General features: G+C 41.6%; 1 protein-coding gene and 1 non-coding gene across 3 annotated transcripts; both read right to left on the bottom strand.

Annotated features, from left to right (window-relative positions):
• Window positions 1-1,328: 1,328 nt before the first annotated feature.
• ddx54 (DEAD (Asp-Glu-Ala-Asp) box polypeptide 54) lies at window positions 1,329-22,648 on the bottom strand. Of its 2 annotated transcripts, XR_003671521.1 has the most exons (22): window positions 22,375-22,648; window positions 21,640-21,766; window positions 21,478-21,548; window positions 21,218-21,406; window positions 21,078-21,127; window positions 20,948-20,989; window positions 20,766-20,861; window positions 20,548-20,669; window positions 20,335-20,396; window positions 20,026-20,157; window positions 19,731-19,941; window positions 19,516-19,647; window positions 19,205-19,426; window positions 19,048-19,121; window positions 18,759-18,959; window positions 18,496-18,644; window positions 18,293-18,406; window positions 18,090-18,203; window positions 17,892-17,983; window positions 17,147-17,646; window positions 3,588-3,593; window positions 1,329-1,340 (listed from the first exon to the last, which is right to left on the bottom strand). XR_003671521.1 is itself a non-coding variant. In XM_028418573.1 (20 exons), exons 1-20 carry the CDS (start codon window positions 22,492-22,494, stop codon window positions 17,390-17,392), a joined length of 2,577 nt encoding a protein of 858 aa, XP_028274374.1. In that variant the 5' UTR covers window positions 22,495-22,648; the 3' UTR covers window positions 17,076-17,389. The 2 variants fall into 2 exon arrangements, 1 of the variants encoding a protein (XP_028274374.1); XM_028418573.1 differs by lacking the exons at window positions 1,329-1,340; window positions 3,588-3,593 and having other exon boundaries at window positions 17,076-17,646.
• Window positions 22,192-22,263, bottom strand: trnac-gca (transfer RNA cysteine (anticodon GCA)). Its single transcript has one exon. It is a non-coding gene; the product is annotated as a tRNA-Cys (tRNA).
• Window positions 22,649-24,386: the final 1,738 nt, after the last annotated feature.

Genomic DNA, 24,386 nt, shown 5'->3' with positions numbered 1-24,386 from the left:
TGGATGAGTGTGTGACAGCACTCTCCCTTTACTCACTCTATGGGAGGCTCACACTGATCTACGCAGTATATGCCTGTACATGTGTGTGTGTGTGCTGGCTATATAAACTCACCCAGAGGGACCCCAGGCCTGGGAGAGATAAAGACCTCTCCAAAAATGTAAACACTCTCTGAAGTGGCGAACGGGGCAGCTGTGGTTGCACACACACGTTTAGAGAAATGCAATCCCAAGGTCAAGGTTAAGCGATACACTCTTTCAAGACTCACTTTCCCTCTTGACCCTCCGTCTTGCAGTTGGAGTTTGGGTGCTGAAACCCAGGCTAACTTAACAAAAGGAAAACACTGAGAACGTGTGAGAGTGCTGCTGCTACACAACAGTGGTACCGCTGGCACGATAAATTGTAATAGTGTGAATTATTTATGTTAAGCAAACTACCAAGATGCACCTTTTTGTCAAAATGATAAATGCTATTTCTGAATTATTTGCATGTGGGAAGGCAAGAAGAGGTCATAAATGCATCATGCCAGGACATCAAAGTTAGGCAGGATATGATGGAGCCACCATTCATAGAAACAACTAAAGGACCTGCCAGATTTGAAACAGCCCAACCAGTGAATCCAGTAACTACCAAGTGACAGTGAGTCAACTTTTAAAGTTCTGTTGGCCGTATTTGCCATTGAAGTGCAAAAATAAGAGTTCTTCATCCACCTCTCACTCTAAAAAAAACAAATGATGTAGAACCAACTAGCATGCCAATATTTCATCTGTGGGCAGAAAAACACCCCCACAGAACATTCAAGTGCTGTATGTGCTATTACCAGGGTGATGTTTGTGTGTACAAAGAATAACACTTAACAAGTACTTAACAAAGTACCTTCTGCTCAGTGAGAGTGCTGTGAAAAATGAGGGGGGACTGGCAGGGTTTGCGGGTAATCTTTGCCCGAGTCCATCTTTATTATCTGGGTCAATAGACAGAAGTGGATCCTGAGGTAAAAATAACGGGCCTGCTTCTCATCAATGTGATGCTCTTATCTGACAGTTAAAACACATTGAGCGGGATGAGTATATATATAGGTGCGTGTCTGCAAACGTATATCATAAATTTTACTAACAATTTTTCCATTTTTGAGAAGGAGCATATCGGGAGCACACGGATGGCACAAAATAAATAACAGACCCTTACATCATGTGACCATGCTATGGGTTTGGTTAGGTTGAAAGAAAGATCCAAGTTTAAAGGAAAGATTTAGTTCAAGTAAAAGATGTTGTTATGGTTACAAACCAGGGTGAAACGGGAAAAAAGTGTTTTTGAAATCCACTCACACTGGTTTCCTCAGTCACTAGGAGGCATTATCACAGTAACGCTTAAGAATGTGTTCTGATCAGCTAATAGGATGAGCTGGTTCAGCTCCAAATGATTCCCATTCAAAAGAATTGTCCACTTCTCTCATACATACATGTTCGCACTATTTGCTAAATTCACTCCTCCAGCTCCAGTGAGCTGGTGGTTATTTTGAAAACAATTCCACAACTAAATATGTGTATGAGATATTTTTCCACTGCAGGAACTTCAACACCTGCACATTTTTGACTTTCAACTGCAGGAACCACCCCAGTGGGAGCTCTTTTAGGTCTCAATGCTAAGTAGCCAAGCAGGCCCAAAACACCATTATCCAATAAATTCAATGTAGCTAGATCGACCATCAACTTCAGATCCAATGCAACACATTAGTTTTCTTACCAACAGGCTATGATAGGGCACGTCACCATTTACCTGCATTAATACAAAGCTTATTTAAACACTATTAGCCCCAACATACTTGACCCATGCACAGAAGCCAGAAAAGCCCTTAATACTAAATTCCTGTCTCCTGTTTACATATTTGGTAGGCTGGAAGACATGAGTCACAAAGCTGTCTTCTAGCTTTAAATGTGCTTTAGTGCAAATCCCAAGGTCAAGGTTAAGCGATACACTCTTTCAAGACTCACTTTCCCTCTTGACCCTCCGTCTTGCAGTTGGAGTTTGGGTGCTGAAACCCAGGCTAACTTAACAAAAGGAAAACACTGAGAATGTGTGAGAGTGCTGCTGCTACACAACAGTGGTACCGCTGGCACGATAAATTGTAATGGTGTGAATTATTTATGTTAAGCAATTTACCAAGATGCACCTTTTTGTCAAAATGATAAATGCTATTTCTGAATTATTTGCATGTGGGAAGGCAAGAAGAGGTCATAAATGCATCATGCCAGGACATCAAAGTTAGGCAGGATATGATGGAGCCACCATTCATAGAAACAACTAAAGGACCTGCCTGTCTCCTGTTTACATATTTGGTAGGCTGGAAGACATGAGTCACAAACCTGTCTTCTAGCTTTAAATGTGCTTTAATGCAAATCCCAAGGTCAAGGTCCTTTAGTTGTTTCTATGAATGGTGGCTCCATCATATCCTGCCTAACTGATGTGTTTTGATGGATGGCGTGCCTTGCACGCTTCATCTTTATAAAACAGGTTTGTGCTGAACTCAATGAACAAAGTTGGTTTTGTCAACAGGAAGACGGTCTCCCGAGAACATGGTGAAGAAAACTTCTTTATCTTTTTTCCTTTGATATGCTTTACAAACTAGGACAGAAACCACTGTCAAGACATACTTAAAGTTTATATGCACCTTACAAACAATGTGTATAGGACATGGTTGTCCCTATACCGGTTATAGGAACAACCATGTCCATCTATGCAGCGCAACAGATATCAATCCAGCACAGGGTGGAGACAAGGGGAAACATTAGTTGGGTTTCAGAACAACAAGGTGAGAAATTGCAGCTCACAGTCTACAATGGTTCCACTCCAGTGAGCTATTGATTTTGTCCCCAGTTTTTCTGCGGCTCTGGACACTCTCTGGCCTTTGGTGGCGCTCTTTCGTTCTCCTCCGGGACGAGGGGATAAAAGGACACCGCCACTGAACAAGTAACTCAAATGTGTAGGAAATCATTCAGGGAAACACCTCTAGAGATGGCCAGCCTTGTTTTTAAACTGAGACAATGGTCCTCTGTTTGCTACCGCATCCCTGTGCTGCTTAGGGATGCAAACACTTGCTTTGAGTCAGTCAAGTACAAAGCTGAAGAGACAAAGACCCGCCTGAAAACAAATAGGATAAGAGAGGGGGAAATAAAAAATGCAGTATGTGCCTGTTGTAGAGCTAAACATGCTTTAGAAGAGGCAGGGACTTGCAAGGAAAGGTAAAAACTAAATAAAATCCATAACTAACTGTTCACCTATTATAACCTTAGAGTTCCTTATTACCTTATCTGTATTCTAATGGGTGTAGATGTTATAAATCTACTAAAAGATGCAGAAACAATCTACATTCCACATTATTTCTGTGAAACCACTCAACCACATTTACTTGATATAAACATCATAATCCTTTTGTGCTTTGATGATTCTGTATTTAATTTCTGATTTTATCTAATGATTTTGTTTACTTTATTTATTACATTTCCTGAATCAAGTTGTCAATGATAGCTTACATGTTATAAGGGGATAATCCATCAGATATGTTGAACAATTCTCACTGCAGTACGGATACCAGCAGCTGAATGGCAGCAGCAGCACTGAGGGCATTAGGGGAGCAGGCAGGCAGACGAGCAGGCGGCAGATAAAGAGGACTCTATTAGTCTCGGCTCATTGTGCCACTCTGATTTCTTTCCACTTCCTAATTGGCTGGCTTCTGTTGGATTGGCTGCCATATTTCAGTTTAAAAGGGGAAAGCTCCATGGGTCACAGGAATAAAGGGGCCCGTCTGACAGGTCAGCAGGCTGATGCCTACAGCATAGTCTTAGGTCAACGGTCGAACTAACATCAAGATAGGCTGTGGCAGTGTGGGTCAGCTCCTACACAAGACCCCAGTAAGTAAGTCTGCAGACTCAAAGGAATGTAGTACCTTAGCGTTTTAGTCATGACTTAATTAATTTGATCATGATCATATTCTTTAATAGTTTTAAATATTCAGGTGCTGTGCAGTTTAAAAAGTAAGTGAACTATCAAAAGACTACAAAACATTTAGGTACCGTCTAAAACTTTTAATTGTAGCTTTGTTCAAACAGGTGCACACCAGAAAGGCTGGCCTAAAATCAATTGATTATGTTATTCATTATTTTGTACATTACAGCAGCAAAGACAAAAATAACTAAAGTAATCCAATTACAAGTAATCCATCTATTGCAGTAGTCAGCGGTCTTAAGTAACTGACAACAGTCTTTAGGAGGGATTTGGTATGTGTGCAGCAGATTACACTGGAATCAGTACCCTCCTAATTCGATTAGCATTAAAGTTCACATCGAGAAGATGAGTAGTCCTAAAACGTGAAATTCACCATGCACTAACACACACACACACGTGCACACTCACACACAAACGCAGGACAGTCTGCCTGGCACCAGACAGCAGTGCACGGCTAAATGAGATGTGTGAGAGCCCCCTGCTGCCAAGAGGCGGACAGGAAGAAGAAACAAACCCTTTCTAATGGAGACATGACATGCTCGCTGGGGCGGAAACTCAAACAAACGATTAATGGGCCATGGAGCCTTTAGTACAGCAGCAAAAACTCCTCCACTGCTCCCCCTTTCTGTACTCCCTCTGTCCTGCTCTGTCCCATGTTTGCCAGGGGGGACTGACATTTCAAGACCCAGGCTTCTATGTGAAGGCGACATACTTCTCCCCCCCCTTTAACCCCATTTCTGCTGTGATCCATGAACTGACATAAATGGATAATATAGTGAACAACTGAGAGGAATCTTGTTCACCAATAAAAGTGACTAATTTACTGTACAGCTATGGTAGGCACACATCCAACGCAGCCATCTTAACAGTAACACACAAGAAAATGAGACAACTGAGCCTGAGAAAAGACATATAGCTAATGTAAATGCACATGACTTGAAGAGTCTAACCCTAACCCTTGAATTTTGTGTTGTGTGATGTTTTTGAATAAATTCTATCCAAACCAGAAACAAGCACAGCACCAGAATGATCTCGTCTTCTTTTTCCACTGGGCCAAGAAGGCCCATCTAGTCCAGTAGCTGGTGCCGTCTCATCCTTTCCTCCATCTCCCGGCACATCCCCTACAAAGCCCCAGTCTAGCAAAGAGAAGCGAATCAAGAGTGGAAGAAGGGAAGCCCTTACGTTCATGTGTTTTGATTAGCAGGTAATGATCTTTGATCTAATGCGCTGACTGGGAAAGTGCGGCTCCTATTGAAATCCGGTGGATGCTTGGCCGACCTGGAGCCAGTGTCACTTCTCGTTAGGGCCGGCAGCTCCATGACCTCCCTGTTGCCAGTCCCAGCCCCCTCCTCACAGCATGAGCACCCTGCGTAATGATATCAATAGCAGCAGGGGTGCAATGAATACAAATCCGCGTGCAGAATGTTTGGACAAGAATTCGCTCCCAGCCCTCCCTCCTCCTGCCGCCCCACTCACCAGCGCTCAACCTCTATTCCCCCCCAGCCCCCACACAAAGGGCGAGGTTAGGCTGTAATCTGGATGGTTGGTTTCACACAAAATAGTTACTGCACTAAACAAATAGCCCCCACTGGATAACTTAAAACAATAAATATAACTTTTAAAGTCTCACATAGTGTGTCTTTAGGTGACAGGTAACCACACTGGGAAGGAACCAGGATGTGAAAATGTGTGTGTGTGTGCACATGGAATTGTTTTGATTTATTCATGCATGCAGCTAAAACCATTCACGCTGCAAACTATATAATGACTATTACATGCTTAATTGAGAGAATACAAAACTCAGTTGTCCATTAGCATAAATTAGGGCAAGTTGCAAAAATGTTCAATGAGAAATATTGTTTGTTTTTGCACTGTTGCATTTTTTTTAACAATTTCTATAAGTTGCAAAACAAAAATGTTGATTATACATATTTGGCCTCACTGTAGCAAATGCAAGTTTTATTACTATATATATCAAATCAAAAAATGAGCACCAACTGCCAGCTAGAAAAGAAAAACTTCACAGTTCCAGTTCAAGGCACACAGTCATCCCCTATCGAACACTCTGTGCAGTGTTGGAGCTGACATGGCAGCCACCAGATTTCCGTCTCTGGTATTGACACAGCCATTTAAAGCAGCCGGACCACCGGTGCCCATAACAAAGGTATGTTCATGGAGCCAGGGAACGAAAGCCTCAGTTAATTCAGGAAGTTAAAAGAACCAATGCATTTCTCTTCTGAATTAACAAGACTGGAAAAGCTATAAAATTCCCCTGCTATGAGACCTGTTTATTATCAATTACTGCAGTACAATGCAGCCACACTGTGAACATACATACATGTGCTGCAGCCATGTGCACATGCCTAGTGCACACAGAGGCCTCTCTTCTTTGCTCACTGGCTTCATTACTGCTGTCTGAACACACCTCTGCTTGCTTTCTACAGAGCTCTCAATTACATGGTTCAGTGTTTAATGTGCTGTGAGATGCAATGGTGTCAAGAATGATGTCCAAGCGGCCTTAGTTTTTAACATCAGTTGAAAGGAAGAGAAGAAATGAAGCAGAAAGGCAAACTTCAATGCACACAAAATTGAAAGTGCTGAAAATCCACCCGTGAAGCTGGTTATTTTTTTTACATTTACATGTGGCCATAAAGACATGCAACATGACAAATGTACATGTCATGACCAGCCTCTATGTAGATGCTCATTGTCTGGTCCGTTCTCATCCTTCATACCACTGAGAGACAAGTTTGTGGCAAACAATGTCACTTCTTTGCCACTTTTTCCATCAAGTGTGATTTACATGATGTGTTGTAGCACTGACGCCACTTTCTCACAGCTTTCAGAGCTTGTGGTCTGTCATCACCAAGGATGACAACCTTTAAAATGCGTTAATTGCAAATTAACAAATGGACCCGCCGTCAGTGTGTGGTGTAATAGGACGTGCAAGCGCCTTGACAGCCTTCTGCTTTGTTGTTGTTGTTGTCTGCTGTGTCAGGACACATGATAGTGTGCACTTATTTTAATTTGGTTAAACAGTACATAAACACCAGATTGATCACTTTCTAGCTCCATCTTTAGGATGCCACAAAAAGGAGCTCAACAAATCACTTGAATATGGACTGTGCTGAATAATTGATCATATAATGTAGTCACTTAAAAAAGCATGACACTTACATCAGTGTGAGAAGCCCCATCTCAGCTGACTTGACACTCAGAGTCCAAAAAGCTTTTTATTTAAGTACATCTGAAATGCATTAACATGACTACAGGAAATTAAATCTTTATGCATACATGAAGAAGCTTCCTGGGGTCACATGTCTTTTGTCATACCATCTACACCTATTTCTGCACTAATTTATCTTCAGTTTCTTTTCTATTTTATATGTAATGGTGACAATACACTCAACACATTCTGATTATTTGCTCATAACAACGTGTTCTCCCAGTGTTTGATAATGTAATGAAAAGAGAAATGACCTCCAACTACATCTAGACAGAAAGAGAGGAAAGATTAAGATAAATAGCTACATCTGGCTCTCACTTGAAACTCTAAAGGAAGTGAAGATAACCAAGGAGGGTCTGGTTATTCATCACCATCCAGACATGTGCCCGTACACCACTGTAACGGCTTAGAAAAACAGACTGAAACTCGCCAGCCATGCGGACTCGAAAGCAGCACCTGACCAACTTTAAAGAAAAAAAAAATACATTCTTTGATTGTTGAGGAGCAGAAGGGAAAGCGATGAATTGACAGCTGGGCCAGGAGGGCACCTGGTTAATGTTACCTATCATCTAGAACCTTAGTGCCCCACACATCCGCTTGCATCTCTCTCTCTCTCTTTCTTTCCACTCTTTCTCTCAAGGGAGCAACTTTTCCTCCAGATCCTGACTGACATAAACCCCAGAGCCTCAGACCCCAAACAGAATACGCTGCAGACCCTGGGCTCCTTGTCTTGTGTCTGCTTCATCTATCTCTTTCTTCCACGATTTCCATCCCGTTAACCATCGCTCCCTTTGTTCTCGGAGTCGATCGATGCGCCATAACTCAACTGGCCTCTGGTGTTTGAAGTCTGAGCTCTGGATATCATTTCAACCATTTATGTTGAACCAGTGAACCACACTGATAATACCATGTCTCACGCATACAGGCGCACAAATGATGAGTGCGCGCACACACACACACACACACACACACACAAAATATACTTAATATATAAAAGAGGAGACAGGAAAAGAAATATAGACTGCAGTACGTCTTCAAATGCACGGTAAGTTAGAAAACAGTAGGCAACATGTCAAACAGCCGACCATTGTGAAGAGCTCTCAGTGAGGACCATTCAAAACGTATTAGTGCGGCAATTTTGAAGGTCGGCTTAATCATGTTCATATAGGGAGATGGTTCAGAGTAATTACTTTAAAGGGTGGTTCTCAGCTTATACCTGTTTATTCCTACGTTTTTCCTATAATAACTGGAAATAAACATAAAATTGAAAACCCACTTATAACAGCAGGCTGTCTGCAATTCCATAAAATAATATAGCAGGTGGTAAACTGTGCACCAGCTATGCTGAATAATGTTGATGTAAAAGGTGTCATTATATAAAAATCTATATCACTCCTTGCTTGAAGCAATGAGAGATCTGATTTGACCTATCATGTTATGAGATAGAGGAGGAGTGTGTTCAGGTGCATTGGACTGGGAGGGAGTGCAGTTGTCATGTTCCCTAACGTGTAGCAGGATGTATTGCTGGCAGAAGCAGCAGGGGAGATCCAGAGTCTCTCCTGAACACTCACAGCCTCATGAAAGAATGATGCTTGATTACCTGCAGGAGATGAGCTATACAGGCCCTCCAGAGTCACAGGATAGCGCTCTTAATGCTGCAGCGCTCCCGCATTAAAGAGGACTGTGAACCGAGGAAGGAGAAAATCCACCTCTGTCCACAGATTCAGGCAAAAAGTGCAACCTCACAAAATAATTGATGAACCCATTGTAGGCCGATTTCTTGTACTAACAATTTAATTTCACACGGTCTTGACGACTTCCTGTAAATGTTTGTTCTCAGTCTTGCTAGCAACCTTGGAAAGAATGTATTATTTACATCAGCAAATTCTGGTAGTTATTCGCAAATCCTTATTAACCATTTACTTTCTAAATCTGTTAACGCTACTTTCCAACATTGGTTTAAAAACACAGTCAAGTCATATTTTCCTTTTTATATTCTTGAGATTTCCCCATTAATAATCTATTTTGTGCCACAGTTGAGCTTTTTAGGAGAACAAGTTCCAGATGGCTCGAGGGCGCCGTCAGTTTCCATCCACCAGCCACTCTGGTTATCGGCAAGTTCACTTCACTTCAAGGAACCACTGACAGCCCTGTTAATTAGCACCTTTTAGCTCCTTTTTCCCCCCACACACACAACAATAAGACAATCGTATGTTGACCAACTCTTCTCCTCCTTACCCAAACACAGCTGATTTCTCAGTTCTAAGCTATAACTGAACTGACAGGTTGTTATAAAAAAAAATAATAAAAAAAGTCATCTTATGTGCGACGAAAAGTGTGATTACAAATAAAAAGAAAATTGGAAGATACAAAGTGTTTTCTCCCATAGCAACACTTATGCAAAACAGATTTGTAGCAAACTAAGTGAACTTTCCATTACCTCCAGATGTTTGATGTAATCGGCACATTTCAAAGTGGCAAATTTTGTGCAATTTTTATTTTGATCCCCTTACTGTTACCATTATCACAGCACTTGATATTAACAGTGCCACAACGTAAAAAAAATAACAAGCATCATCATACTGCTTCCGGGCCGTAAAAAGCCACAAAAACCCACTATACTGCTCGTCTGAAAATTAAAGCCATAAGACACAGTTCACAGCACAGTGGCATCAGCCCAGGGTCAGTCCCCGGCCCTTGGCCTCTACCCTCAGCGGAACTGAGCACCTGACCTGTTGGTCATTTGTCCGAAGTGCAGGTTCGACCCTGGACAGCCTGCAGAGGAGGAACATCAGCCTGCAGCTTTGATCAGCAGTTACCAGGGATTGGGAGTAATGAAAGTGCTAAATTACAGTGGAGTTCAAAAGACTAATAAATAATTAGGTCCACTAACTACAGGTGACTGCCACAGATCTAGGTCACAATCTGCATCTAAATAGCAACAAAGATTGCCGGTGGATCAATAGATTGGTTTAGAATTTAAAATGACTTCGAGTGAAAGGGAAAGGAAAATGGGTCAAGATGTTTTTTTCTGTGCTCATTCACCGTTTCCTCAATAATTCATTTAAACTTTATCTGAGTATTTTATTATTTTATAGGACAAATAAAATATCAACCTTGTGTCTGGTCCTCCCGCGTGTTTGAAGTGGACCACTGGGGGCGGGACAAATGGTGTTGATTGATAGCCAGTTGGCCTATATTGGACCGAGTAAGCTTCCTCCAGAAGGTCACGTCCTGTCTGGCCCCTGTCCACTACACACTTCCACAACATATCCGGGGTCTCAGCCCTCCAAACAGGCTGACACACACACACACACAAAGACATTCACACGCAGAGGCACTGCTACCCCCTTGGCGCCATGCTGCGGCGGTGGTCAGGGCCTTGCGTGCCATCCATGGTCTGGTGTGAGGGAGAGGGGAGGAAGCAGGAGGGAGCGAGAGATGGGAAAATAGTCTTCAACCAATCACAACGCGTAGTTCCCCTTATGGAAAAGGTTACAGCGCTCACCTCATCCCCTCTGCAGTCACTGTAGCTGCAGTTCTAGGTCATTCTGTCTTTTACATCTAAATTACTCAACTCACCAGATGTGAAGCATATAACCTGTAAGCTCTGCACCTGGCTGCATACTTAATATATATTATATCTATATCTACATGTATATTCTGAACCATACATTACAGAAAATTAGGGCCACTTTCCAAAGAGGCAGCTCATCGTTTGTGTTTGTGTTGTAATCCCTGGTGATTGGCTCTTTACACAAACGTTGTCACACCGGTCAGTTTTTTGGTTCTGACATTATGATCATGTCAGACCCGCTCACTAACATCCAGAACTTAAACCTCAGTGGGAGGCCCAGAGAGGCTCTCCTGGACTGTGGACAATGACTACATCGCCATCTTTTGGTAACTAAGGTAATTACAGCAGTATGTGAGGTTGAATGAAATGGTTCTTTATTACGGCTTTATTTCTAGCCGTAATTTCCCTTTGTGTGCTAGTGTCTATCGGTGTTGATGATATTTACCATAAATCCATTTTCATTTAAGTTCTGCAAATAACAGCAAACTAAATGAATGCTAAAATAAACAGGGCTAATAAAATTATTGTTTGGAGTTGCCAGCTTCTCCTGAGGTCTGTCTTAACAAGCTGTCTCATCTTATTATCCTGGGGTTATTTTAAACCTTCTACTACTTCACTGTCCAGCGATTATTTTTGATTTTCTGTTTCTCTCTGATCCTGGTGAAGACAAATGAAGTGTGCAGCCACAGAGAGACAGACAGCTCACAGAGGGTGAAAAGAGAGTCTGGGAAAACATTCCTTAGACAAGGAACGGAGAGAAGGGTAGAAAAAAAATGAATGGAAAGATGTGGTAATAGTAGTCTTCAATATGTTTTGTCTTGTATAAGTCAAACTTAATTTTTCAAACTGAGATCAGGTAGCATGGATCCCAAGTTAAACTGACTGTAAAAAAGATTAAGCAAGGATCTCATATATTAGTATTTATTAGGAAGGACACCTACTGTATTCCTGCATGCATGGTTTTAGCCTTTACATTCATGTGCATGTTGGTAAGCTTCTTTCTGTGGTCATGTGAATAAGTGCATGTAAAATCTCCCAGTTGTGAAAGCCATGAAAAAAGTGGAGACGCTGGTTGTAAGTTGGAGACACTGAGAAACCTTTAGGGCCTAAAACTGCATCTTCTTTAAAGGCCACTTGAGGCTGGCTCCAGACATGTTTCAACCCTTACAGACTTCCATGTTCAAATAAGAAAGCATAATGAATCATATGGAAAAAATAACACGTACAAGACATTCAATGCTCTCAGCAAGGTCAAGGGGCATTTTAGGGAACCAGGGGTTGCATCTCTGCCAGAAACAATAGGAAGGTGTTGACTAGATGCCAATGAGTTGGTCCCATCCAGGAGCTGATAACCCACTTTCCACCCACCCAGAGAGGACCTCTTTATAAGGGCTTTCTGATGGGGCCCCAGGCACCTGAACATCCCCAAAAATAACCCTCTCTGAGTCCTAATCCAATGGGCTGATGGGCTGTGGCTCCATGCCATCATGCTCCCACCCCCCCTCAAATACACAGTGTGTACTCTTACCCAAGCCGTACAAACAAATCTTAACTTGTACATTTAGCCAACTTCACCCTGCATGCCGTCCACAATGTCACAATGACACAGAACTGGGAGAATGTAGGAAGATGCTAAGTGTAATAAAAAAAAAAAGGAGAAAAAAACCTGGTGGGAAAAAAACAGCACTTCGCGTGCTTGCTGTATTTCACTTTCATGGCACACAAGTGAATGGCGGAAACACCATCTTGCAGCTTGCTTTAGACGTAATAGTCCCTGCTGAAAAGCCTCTTTCCTTTCTCAGAGAGTGCATCCAGATTTACAGCTTGACAGCAGCAACAGATCGTAGCAGACACACAACTCCATGGCAATAAAAAATATTCTTTGCGTTGTAATTGGAAGGTGTTGTCCCAACAGTTTTACAATTTCAGGAAGGGTTAAATTAAGACAGTGAACCATTTAAATCACATGTCAGTAAATTAAAATTGTTTCTAATCAAAGCTAGGTGTTTAAAATGAAATTACTATCTCAACACATTGATTAGAAGTTCATTTAAGTTAAAAGGACATGTCAATCACATGCGGTTACCCAGGTTACGAGCATATAAAGAGGTGTCAGTCATCAGGAAGTCTAAGCAAATATTAGAAAAGGCAGATCACATCTCCTCCGTCCTATCAGAGGATTTAACTGACCCCATCTTATCGCACTTCATAAAGAAACTTCTGACTGTAGGGATTCAGAACGGTTTGATCCTTTTGCCAATCTGGTTCACATTCAACTTACTGTAAATGGCTTGCAGCCAACACAACCCCAGCACACATTTCTACTTCTAATTAGGACGTTTTTGGCCCGAGACAGCCCCACTGACTACAGTCCTTCCCTTGTGATCAAGCTAATTTTAGGTTCTCTTTTAAGCATCTGCATAGCAGGTTGTTCCAAACATCTTCATGAGCTGCCTGTTTCCAAAACAAAGCCGCAGCACTGTAATTATAATTTGACAATAAACCAAGCTAACCAGTGTTTGACCCAACAACATCTTAGCTCCACCCAGTGTGAGCAGGCAGAGCTTTACAACAACAAAACAGATATCCCACCGCTAATGAGTCGTCAGCGTTTTTTTTCTCCCTCCTGCGTACAAACTGTTGCAGGCGAGAGCGGCTAATGTCAGTCATGTTGGCCCTGTCATTCCTCAAGTGGCCTTTTGCCTTGTGAGCGATAGCCTGAGAAAGGGCAGCAATCTTATCATCAGAGGATGAAGAGAAAGGAGCAGAGCCAGATGGCAGGGATGGCTGCTCGGGGAAGAAGGAAACAGACACAACGTGCATGCATATCTGCAAACAGATAATTGCTTTGATAACAGATTAAGATTAACAAGATAATTATGGAAGAAAAGTCTGGGAAAACTTGTTCATCAGTAGGACTTCCAAAATAGATCTGTCTGCTATTAAATAGACGGAAACAAAGGAAAAATACAGATGTTCATTTAAGAGAACAGTGTGTAATTCTTATTAAAATGATTGAGCTTACTGTTGTACAATCTAAAGGTTTATATTAATAAATCAAACAAGTTTTGTACTCTTAGAGAGGGTATCAAACATGTTAATCCAGTTCTGCTTTGATTGACATCTAATTATGAAGATGAGTTCAGTTATCATACTGTACAATACATAGTGAGTATAATTGAGCCACGCTATGAAAACACAAAAAGACAAAGCCATTCTGCACACATGTGAAAACTGTCTCTGTCCCCCCCTTCTATGAGAGCAGCAGCAGTATTCGGATGCTCAGGCTCTTTGTCATATCTCAAGTGGATGCTGTGTTCGTCCTGGGAACCCTAAACTAAGATAAAGCTGCCGTTCCTGATGACTGCAGAGCTGCTGTAGCACTAGAGAGTGCCAGGACAGGGGAGTGGGGCCATCAGATAAAGCGAGGAGGAGGAGAAAAGGGGGGGGGGGTGTATGAAGTAAAGGCATGCTTGTTGAGCTCAGTTGAGCTCCTCTGCATGCTCACTGCATGAGGATTACCTGATGTCATACACTCCTTCACTGTGGCGTGTACTGTTCCCAGATAGTTTGGGGACAGATGTAGATGCATATGTATGTCTAGTGCTTTGGGTGTTGAGAAAAGCTCTATAAAATTTGAGGGGTTTTTTTAATTAATAATTAATAATAATAATTATTATTATACAAAGGCTTGGTTTAGTAAAATACTGAGAGGTGGTGAGCACATGCAAAAATTTATATACGTAATATTTGGACTATTTAAAAATTTTTAAATGGCATGCTCCCCAACACAAATACATGATATGAATATATATATATATATATATTTATATATTAACCATGCCTAATTTTTCTGTATATTGTCATTCTAAAATGATGTATCTAAATAAATAAAACAATCTATGGCTGTATATGAATTATATATGTGGTTTCAGTTTTTATAATATAGGACGCTTTATTTTTTTTACTTTTTCTTTTTATACAACTGTTCTATAATAAATCCTTAAGTTAAAATATACATGTTTAATATTGACTTTGTTGGCTTTACCCTGTAAACAGAGTAGCTGTGGTTTTTGCATGTATGTCATGAGGGAGAAACCCCTTCTACAAATAATGACAGCACTCTGGTAAGTGTCCTGTGACAATCTCCATGGCGACCCTGGCGTGTGTTGGAGCAAATACCACCACCCTTTTGACACCGTCTTTCACGTAGACAAGTGGAACCCTCAAGTCTTCACGGAGGAGCTGCAGCACAAAAGAAACTGCAGACATGAATAACTTATGATAGCATCAAAAAAAAAACACACACACATCCAGATGGGACTGAGCGATTCGTCTCCCTCACTCTCTCTGGTGTATTGCTGCTCTTTCCTCTGAGGCTGCTGTGCATGTGGTCATGTTTTAAACCTTCCAACCAGCTGAGGAAATGACAGAATTCTCCATCACCAGATGATTGAGTGCTGTATCTTTAACGGGAAATAAATTACACTCTCATTTGAAATGATTCCAGAAAAAACACTTGGATGTGATACTTCTCAGATGCAAGAGTGTCACTGTATTACCAATGACAGAATAACTCAGGCCTGTACATTACTGTTGATAAATATAAACCAAATAAAGATTGTTAAAAAAGTGTCTCAACACAAATTAAACATTCTTTATGTTCATTTGAACATATGAAACATGATAACAATAATAAGCCATTACATTCTCCCCTTTCTTCTTTCTGCCATTTCTGTCTTGCCACAAACAGACGTGACGTAATTCAAATGGAAGCGAGGAAAAGGTGAAACACAGCAGTCCTCCAAGCCTCTGTGCAGTGCTCATTTTTCACCAAAAGAGTTCAGCATTGTACTTTGCCAAGATTAAAACATTCTTACAAATCCAGTGGTGTCAGAACTAAGACGACAAAGACGAGCAATGTTTTGGAAAATCTCTCTCTTCTAGACAACTGACACACAAAACATGACAGTTCTACTACATACACAAAAGCTGATCTAAAACCATGAGGAAGACCCAAAGAACCCGCAAACACAGAAGCCCAGCATCATCTTCCACAATGCTCTGATGGGGGTGTAGATTCTGTATAACAACATATAACAGCAGACTAAATCATGCTAAATGTGAGCCTCATGCAGCAAGTACCAAATCACAGAGAGAGAGACAGAATGAAGTCCACAGCTGGGGCCTACATGGTCAAACTGCAGAGCAGAGCGTCAGCAAGCAGGATCTACAGCACATGCGTCAAAATACTGTAAAAGTAGCAGTGGAGAAGGGAATGATCTCAGTGAAAACCTGCAGCACAAAACCTGCTGGAACAGCTTTAAACTCAAACATCTCTTACCTGCTGCCTTTGTCCTCAGATGGATGGATGGCTGCCATGCGTTTCCACCTGTTGCTGCCTCGCTGCGCACCTGGATGTCAGAGGGGGGCCTAGGATCCATTTTTTGGTTTGGTGGTGTAATATCCGCGGGATCCGCTGTTTTCTTGAAAACTATTTTCTCTTTTCTTAATCGACGTGTCCAGACTGGTTTGATTTCACAGCTTTGCTTTTGTAATCAAAGGCCTAAACCTAAATCTCGGTGTGATCCATCACTCATCGCCATTTGATAGGCAAAGAAAGTGCGCCTGCGCGAACCCACGCTCATTTGAACTATGACCCCTTTGTCCAAGGCCGTACTCCCATGCCCGGTAGTTTGTATTTAAGTGTAATATTATTTAAATAGTGCAGCGTGCGTCACTGCTGGGCAGGACTGAAGAGATGGGAACACAAAGACACACTGTTTATAAAGTTTTCCACAGATTTAACAAAACAGGTGCTTCCACACCCAGTGAGGTCGTCTTTGATTGGCTGTCCTCACACAGGTGACAACACAACCAGGAAGTCGTTTTGTCCTCCAGTTATAAAAGGAGGCATTTAGATGAACGGTAAATCTGCAGCCAGTCAATAAACAGGCCTTTAGATAATCTGTTTTGGCTTGATGTGTATTTCTGCAGATAACCTACAGAGTATAAAGGTCAAAGAATTCACTGTGCAGCCTATGGCCCAAAGGAAGGGATGAGTGTACGTCTCCTGGAGGTTTTCCCACAGTGTGCATTGCACTCTCTTTTAATTACATAGTTACCTGGGAATTATTTTTTCTACGTATTCTTTCTGTAGTTAAAAAATGATATTTAAACAAAACACATTAATTTTGCATGCAATGAAAACCCTTTTAATTCTTACATTCCTGCCACTTTATTCTGCACACATTAACACACTGTAAATGCTGTAAACTGTGGACAAACTGTTTATTTGTTGTATTAACATTTAATTGCAGATGCAGACAGAACACAGAGCAACCACCTTTCATTCACATCTGTATTCAGTTAATATATGAATGTCCTCTGAAACGTTGTATTCTGTGTCACATGTAGCGTTCAGTTGGCAATCATGGGGGAAAAAAATGTGCATCTGCAGTGCAGCAATGCTTTCTTTAACTCTACCTAAATACACAATCACACAAGACAAGGCATCAGGATGGTTTTCAGACAGCACTGCTTCCTCTCCGTCTTTCATCAGTCACATCAGCACTCCGTGTCCTCCTCACAGTTTCTTCCTCATCTTGCCTTTCTTTTGATTGTTCCGTCCAAAACCTGACTTCTTCATTTGCATCAGCATCTGCTTGCTCTTTGCTCGGATCTTCTTCCGTCCTCCACTCTGCAGAAACTGCTGCTTGTTCTTTGTCTTGCGCTGCTTCAGGATCTGCGCGCTCGTTTTCAACTCAGAGCGTACATTGCGACCGCTAGGCATCTGCTGTGGGCTCTGGAACTTTGAACCTCCGCGACGACCACGGCCACGACCTGGGAGAGGCACAGCAGGAACGTTAGTAGTGCATGAGTGACTTCATATATCAAAACAGGTGAAAGACACTTTCACTGACAGTTTGGTTATTTCCTGAAGAAACAATGTGGCACATTGTCACATCTGTATTGTTTCAACAAAAGTAATTATCCTCTTAAAAATTCATTTTTTAAAGTATGTTTAATTATAGTTGAATAGAAAACTTGCAACAATGACTTTTCAAAAACTGAAGATGCCACCATACCTCCTGCTGGGTTCCTTCCTCCACCACCGGTTTCCCCATCTGAACCAGATCCCCCATCATCAACTTTGTATTTCTTCTTCCACTCCTCATAACTGACATGTCATTAAGTTATTCAACATCTCAAGAATACAGAAAAACATCACCAGCGTGTGAGAAAGATGAATATTAAAACGAAGAGATGTTTTGTTGAAAGGATACAAGTTCTTCTTGCTCTTCTTGCCGTTGATGAGCTGACCACTTTCTGTTCTGGTCTTTTTGTTCTTCTGGTCCTCCTTGCCTGTGTCTCTCACAAAGCGCTTCCTCTTACGATCCCTTCAAATTATGAACAAAAAAGACATAAAGTTATAGTACGAAATTACAAAAGTCAAAATCAGATTTAGAGTGGATGATAAAAATGTTACCATTTCATTAATTTTTTGTGCTGGTTTAATCTGTCTCCCTCATCTCCCATGAGGTCGAGGACAGCTGTGGACGCCTGCTTTTGAAAAGCAGTGCCTTCTCCCCCGAGACTTAACCTAAAGACACACAGACCACAACAAGGGTTAAAGTACACAGGCTTTTTCTTCTTATTTAAAAAAGAAAATTGCAACGTTTCCTGCCTCACCCTCTTTCAGAGTTGAAGTCTTTAGGTCTGTAATTGATGTAATACTCCTCATCTTTGCCCCTTTGTCTGCTTTTCTTGTTGGTTGGCTGTTCATTGCTATTTTCCTGTGGTCCTCTCCTTTTAACACCCACCACTGCTGAGAACACCCCCTGGTGGAAACAGCAATAATTACATTTGTGACAAAACTGCAATAGACAAGAAGACAACACTACTTTAATGCCATTTTGTTAAATATACAGCTATATGCAGCAAGAGTTTCTTACCTGGATATTAGCCTCCTCATTGCCTGTGTTGTCACAAACAGCATTGGTGGAGGGTTTGACAGACTGCTGCAGCCGGCTCTCTGCTGCCAGGTCCTCCCTTTCCTTGCTGAATTTGCCTACTAACTGTGCATCTTTGGAGCGTTTGGCCCTCATCACCTCACTGGCTGATGTCTTACAGCTTGAGTTGATTTCAAAGATCGTCTACATCAAGAGAAAATACTTTTTTTGAAGGGTTTTTCACACGTTAACAGGAAACGGTGGTACAATGACATATCTGCAACCATCTCACCGATTTGGATTTATAACCCTTGATGGCATCAACTATTTGAAGGCGCTCCAGTTCCATTTTCTCCAGACCAGACGCTGAAAAAAAATGTAAAGCAAATATTGTTAAAACCATGGTTCAGTCTTTGCACTTGTTACTGTTTACACTCCTTTAAACTGACCAAGTAGTGGATGGACCGCCATGCTGGACAAATCTGTGTTTTTGACCCGTCTGATGGACTCTGGTGAGGGGTTCGGTCTGGACTTAAGGTACTGCTTGTAGGCGTTCTCTGAGACACGATACAGATTTTGCAGGTCCAGGGAGTTTTCATGAGCCGTAACCAGATGAGAACCAGCATCATCCAAGATGCTCTGAGGGACTCGACCAAACACACCATCTGAATCTGGAGAGAGAGAGTGTTGTGATTGGATACAGTGAGACAGCAGAGATGGAGGAGAAAGTAAATCTACAAGGTAAGTTTATTTTTGCAACCTTGTGTGTGTTCCAGCATGGCAAACTGAACAGGCCTTCCCAAAAAGAGGTGGAGGTCATAGATAAAAGGCATCTCATCTGGACAAACCATACTGAAGGTTGTGCCACTGCGACCTGCACGTCCCACACGGCCTGAGGGTGGAAAAAAAACATGTGATGACAAAAATTATTTGGCTTTATCATGTTGTCCTAACCTCTGTGTATGAACTACTCACCGACTCTGTGCAGGAAGAGTTTGGCCTTAGAGGGGAAGTTGTAGTTGATAACATTGTCCAGTAGGGGGATGTCTATACCACGAGCAGCAACATCAGTCACCAGCAGCACCATGGCTTTCCGATGAACAAATTTTCCTATGTTGATCTTCCTAGCAGTCTGATCAAGGGCACTGTAGATGTATGCACACTCTATACCTTCTATAGTCAGCAGCTGGAATTCAATAGAAGAGTTTTTAATATTTAAAAGTAGTAAGAAACACACACACACAAAGAGAGGGACATTTTTGTGTCTTACCTCCTTAAGGTACTCTACATGGTGTTTGGTGGCAGCAAAGACCACCGTCTGTTCCTGAGGCTTCACCACATTTCTGAGCAGGTGGAGCAGAAGAGCTGGCTTGTCGTCTATACGCAGGTTGAAGAATGAAAGCTGATGGCCAAAGAAGAAATTAAAACAGTTTGAAAGGGGTGGCGAGTGTGGTGAGGTCTTTAAAATGTAGACCAAGTCATTCCTGGCTCCCACATTGCATAAAAGAGAATCGTCACTAAGTCTAACGATGCACACAAAAAAAAAATCAAAATAAGTCGAGTCAAGTCTGTTTTTTACCTTAATCTGGTCACTGAGCTTGGAATCTACATCCAAACGGATCAGTACAGGTTCGGTCAGCCCTGCAAATACAGTTTGTTTAGTTAGCCTGGTCACAGAGCACAAATATCAGCACCAGTGTAAATGAATAAAAGGAGGACTCCAGTGTATTTTAACAATTATATCCTATTAAAGAGTAAATGTTGCACTGTGAAAAAGGATTGTTGGTCTCACCAGCACTGGCAAAATCCACCAGCAGTTTGGGCAGAGTAGCAGAGAACAGAAGAGTCTGTCTGGCTTCGGGAAGCCTACGAATGATCTCCTGAAGCTGGTCAGCGAAACCCATTTCAAACAACCTGAGTGGAGGAAGACATATGCAAGCTCACACACACACACAAACCTAACAATGACTTTAGCTTGTAAAACATGAGAAGTGGCACTCAGTTTCTCACCTGTCAGCCTCATCAAACACCACATACTCCACACCTTGTAACTTCAGGTCCATCTCTTGGATGACGTGCATGAGACGACCGGGTGTTCCAATGATTCTGAAACAGGAGGACAGGAGATCACAATGTCAACACAATACAGTGCATGCAGAGGAAGCAACGTCCTGGATCACTGCAACACTCACATGTCAGGGTTTTCATGAAGAGCAGCAAACTGGTCTTCCATTCTAGAAACGAGCAGAAACAAATTTCAAGGGCAAATCCAATATTAAGAGTACAACAGGAACAACCTGCAGTGCATGACAGGTCACATACCTGTCTCCACCGAGGACCAGTGCAGTCTTCAGGCCAGTGAATTTTCCCAACTACACAACACCAGAACAGAAACCAGATTAACCAACTTTAAACTGACCTCAACAGAAAGTGAGCAGCAAATACTCCTCTAGTCCACTGACCTCTTTTGTGAACTTCATGGTCTGCAGGGCCAACTCTCTGGTAGGTGTCAGGATGAGGGCTCTGGCTCCTGTTTGAGCTTGAGGGGCTTTCAGCTTCTCAAACATGGGCACTAAGAAAGCAGCTGTCTTACCACTGCCAGTCCTAGCCATGGCTACAATATCCTTCCCATCCAGAATTACAGGGATAGTCTGAAGGGGTGAAGAGTGAGAGTTAAAAGGCAAACTCATGGTACATGAAGGTGACTAATGAATGGACTCACCTTTCTTTGGATAGGTGTAGGAACTTTATAACCCTTCTTCATGACACCTTTATAAACAGGATAACTGAGACCTAAAATCACAAATAATGAAGTCAAATAACACAGTGGATCAGAATATCTTCCTGAATAGCAGTGACCGTGCAGCTCTATCTATGGACTAACCCATGGACTGAAACCCTCCAGACTTCTTCTTCTTCTTGTTTTGGGCTCTGACCAGCTCTCTGGTGTCAGGCTCCACATCTGACAAGCAGTCGGATGCCGCAGGGAAACGTGGAAGTTTCTTCCCTGGCTGGGAGACAAACATAAGCACAGTCTGTAACCACATTGTTGACATGGGTAACACCACATGAGTGTTATGGAAAAGCCAAGGACTCTTAGGTGAGTCTTACACAGTCACATTTATTGATAAAGCTTAACCATGGAGAACATGGCTAACCATACAAGTGAACACAATCATTCAAGTTCATTACCTGAATGTAATTTAATCTATTTAATTAGTAGATGACATCAACAGTAGTGACACTTAAGTTAACCCTAACCCTAACCCTTTTCCATAAGATTAACAGTAAGTCTTAGGTGAGGAAGTCTAAAGTCGTCACTAAGAGTATTAAAACAGAGTCAAGTGACAATAACAACAGATATCCGCAGTGGACTGTATCTACCTATAATATATGGCAACGATTATAAATGATGATTCAAGTTTGCTAAAGATGCAGGGGGCATCCGGATTTGAACCGGAGACCTCTTGATCTGCAGTCAAATGCTCTACCACTGAGCTATACCCCCTCATGCTAATTACACAAGAAGAAAGGACTCTAACTCGGCTGATTTGGCCGAAAGCTTTAAATACGTACAGATGTAACAGTTGGCGTATAATATATTAGTTTTGTTTCTTACATAGTCATCCTCTTTAATTTCAGCAGCCAGCTCAAAGTCTCCGCTGTCAGAGTCCGCCTCCGGCTCTCTTTTAGCCGTGTGTCTCTTCTTCTTTGTCAGTTTCTTCTTTCTCTGCGCCATCCTGTCGCTTTAATTCTCCTTTAACCTGTGGTCGATAACAGCGCTATAACGGCAATTACATATAATAGCAATGAACTATTTTTAAAGAGCTCAAAACATCCCAACAACACGGCAGGCAGACATGTTGGAAACACGTGTGAGCTTCTAATTCGTCTTCTTCCTCTGTTGTTGAAGAAGCTCATTATCGCCACCTAGTGATGCGGAGTGTAACTGCACCCTGTTCCAGTGAATACTGTATCTGCATGCTTTTCTCCAGTTCTTCTTCCACTAAGGCCATGAGAGTGCAGGTTTGTAATTTCTGTAACATTGTTATTTCTAACAACACTGTTTCTTCACAGACTGACAAGTAACATGAGAATTTGGCACAATCTTTTCTTCAGTATTCATAATTTAGTTGAAATCTATAAGCCTCGATGAACATTGAGCAGAGCAGTATCCCAAATCCTGATTCACTTTAGACTCTCCTCTACAAACTCTGCTTAATATTTTGCATTTCTTAATCTCAAACTGCTTTATTTCTGTCACTTTTTTAGCTGATTTATAGCATAAATGTAGCATTCATACGTGTTTCTGGCACAACTGTCTTATAGCAAAGTTTATCTTCAATACTACAGTCCCCATGTCTTGGAAACTCCAGCCAATTCATGCTGTCATGTATGTGCAAATGTAATTTCAGTTATCTGTAGTACTCTTGCACTCAGCCTCAAAGCCGTATTTTATCAATTCCCACCATGTTATTGCGGGTGACATTACAAACAGACCTCTCCCTCCATTCACAAATCATTCTAAAGCTTGTAAGAAATATACTTTGTTAGGCAGCCTTGAAATAAATTAATCTTATACAAGTGAAGGAATCTGTAAGTGGATCAAACATGGGAGGAAATGAGCTTTTTTTGTGTTGTCCTTTTGATTTAGCCTTTTTTTCCCTCCTGGAAGTCACCAATAATCCATTTTGTTTGCACATTGATTATTGGACAAATTAAATGTTAGGGTTTAATTAAAATGTGAGGACAACATCAAAAAGCACACTGATGTTATATACTTACAGTAACAAATATCAGGAAGTATCACATTTACAGATATGTATTCTGTAATATAAATGTATTTTTTTCAGCCATTAGTCTGTAAGCTCAGAGCACGCGTTACTGTTGCTCACAGAGTTAATTTCAGTTGTTTACAACCCGCCACCCTTTTTTTTTTTTTTTTTTAAATCACCAGTGGAAAATGTGTCCTTTGGATGATAACACTGACACTAATATGGCAGCCGAAACGTGTGCTGCGCTGTTTGAAGTCAGTGGGCTGATGTACAGTAAATAAGTCAACACCATGGCAACAGCTAATGCCATTCATATTCACTCACAGAGAGCCCGGCTGCGGTGGCCTGGAACCAAATGTGTTCAGAGAGCTGAAAGGGCTGCAGAGGTTTACAGTACACACAGGCAGGAAAGGTGCAGCATGTCACTTACACTGTAGAATAAGATTTTGTGCTTATGAGCGATTCAATTGATAAAGCCTGCAGGGATTAAAACAGGAAGCTGAGAACAATAAGAAGGTTGTTATGGTTTCAGCTATAGGCATTCAAATAAACCTGGTGTTGGCATCTGTGTGCTCTCAGGTCAGCCTCCAGAGCTCAAGGTTTTCCCACACAGCCTTGAAATGACTGCTTTATGTCCATTTTCAGTGTATCAATGGAGAAAACAGCATGTTTTGATCAGCTGTATAGGGAGCATGGCTACCTCTTACAAATCCCCTGAGAGTGTTGTCAATGATTTCACAAGGTATAAAGATAAGATCTGTAAGATATGAACATTAGTTTTGCTTTATTAGCATAGGCCAAGCTAATACCTGACCTCTAATGTTATAACATGGTTTTAGTTAATATACAAAAATAC

Source organism: Parambassis ranga, chromosome 12 (assembly GCF_900634625.1).
Source record: "Parambassis ranga chromosome 12, fParRan2.1, whole genome shotgun sequence".
Classification (NCBI taxonomy): Eukaryota; Metazoa; Chordata; class Actinopteri; family Ambassidae; genus Parambassis; species Parambassis ranga.
This window is presented reverse-complemented; position numbering and strand designations above follow the sequence as displayed.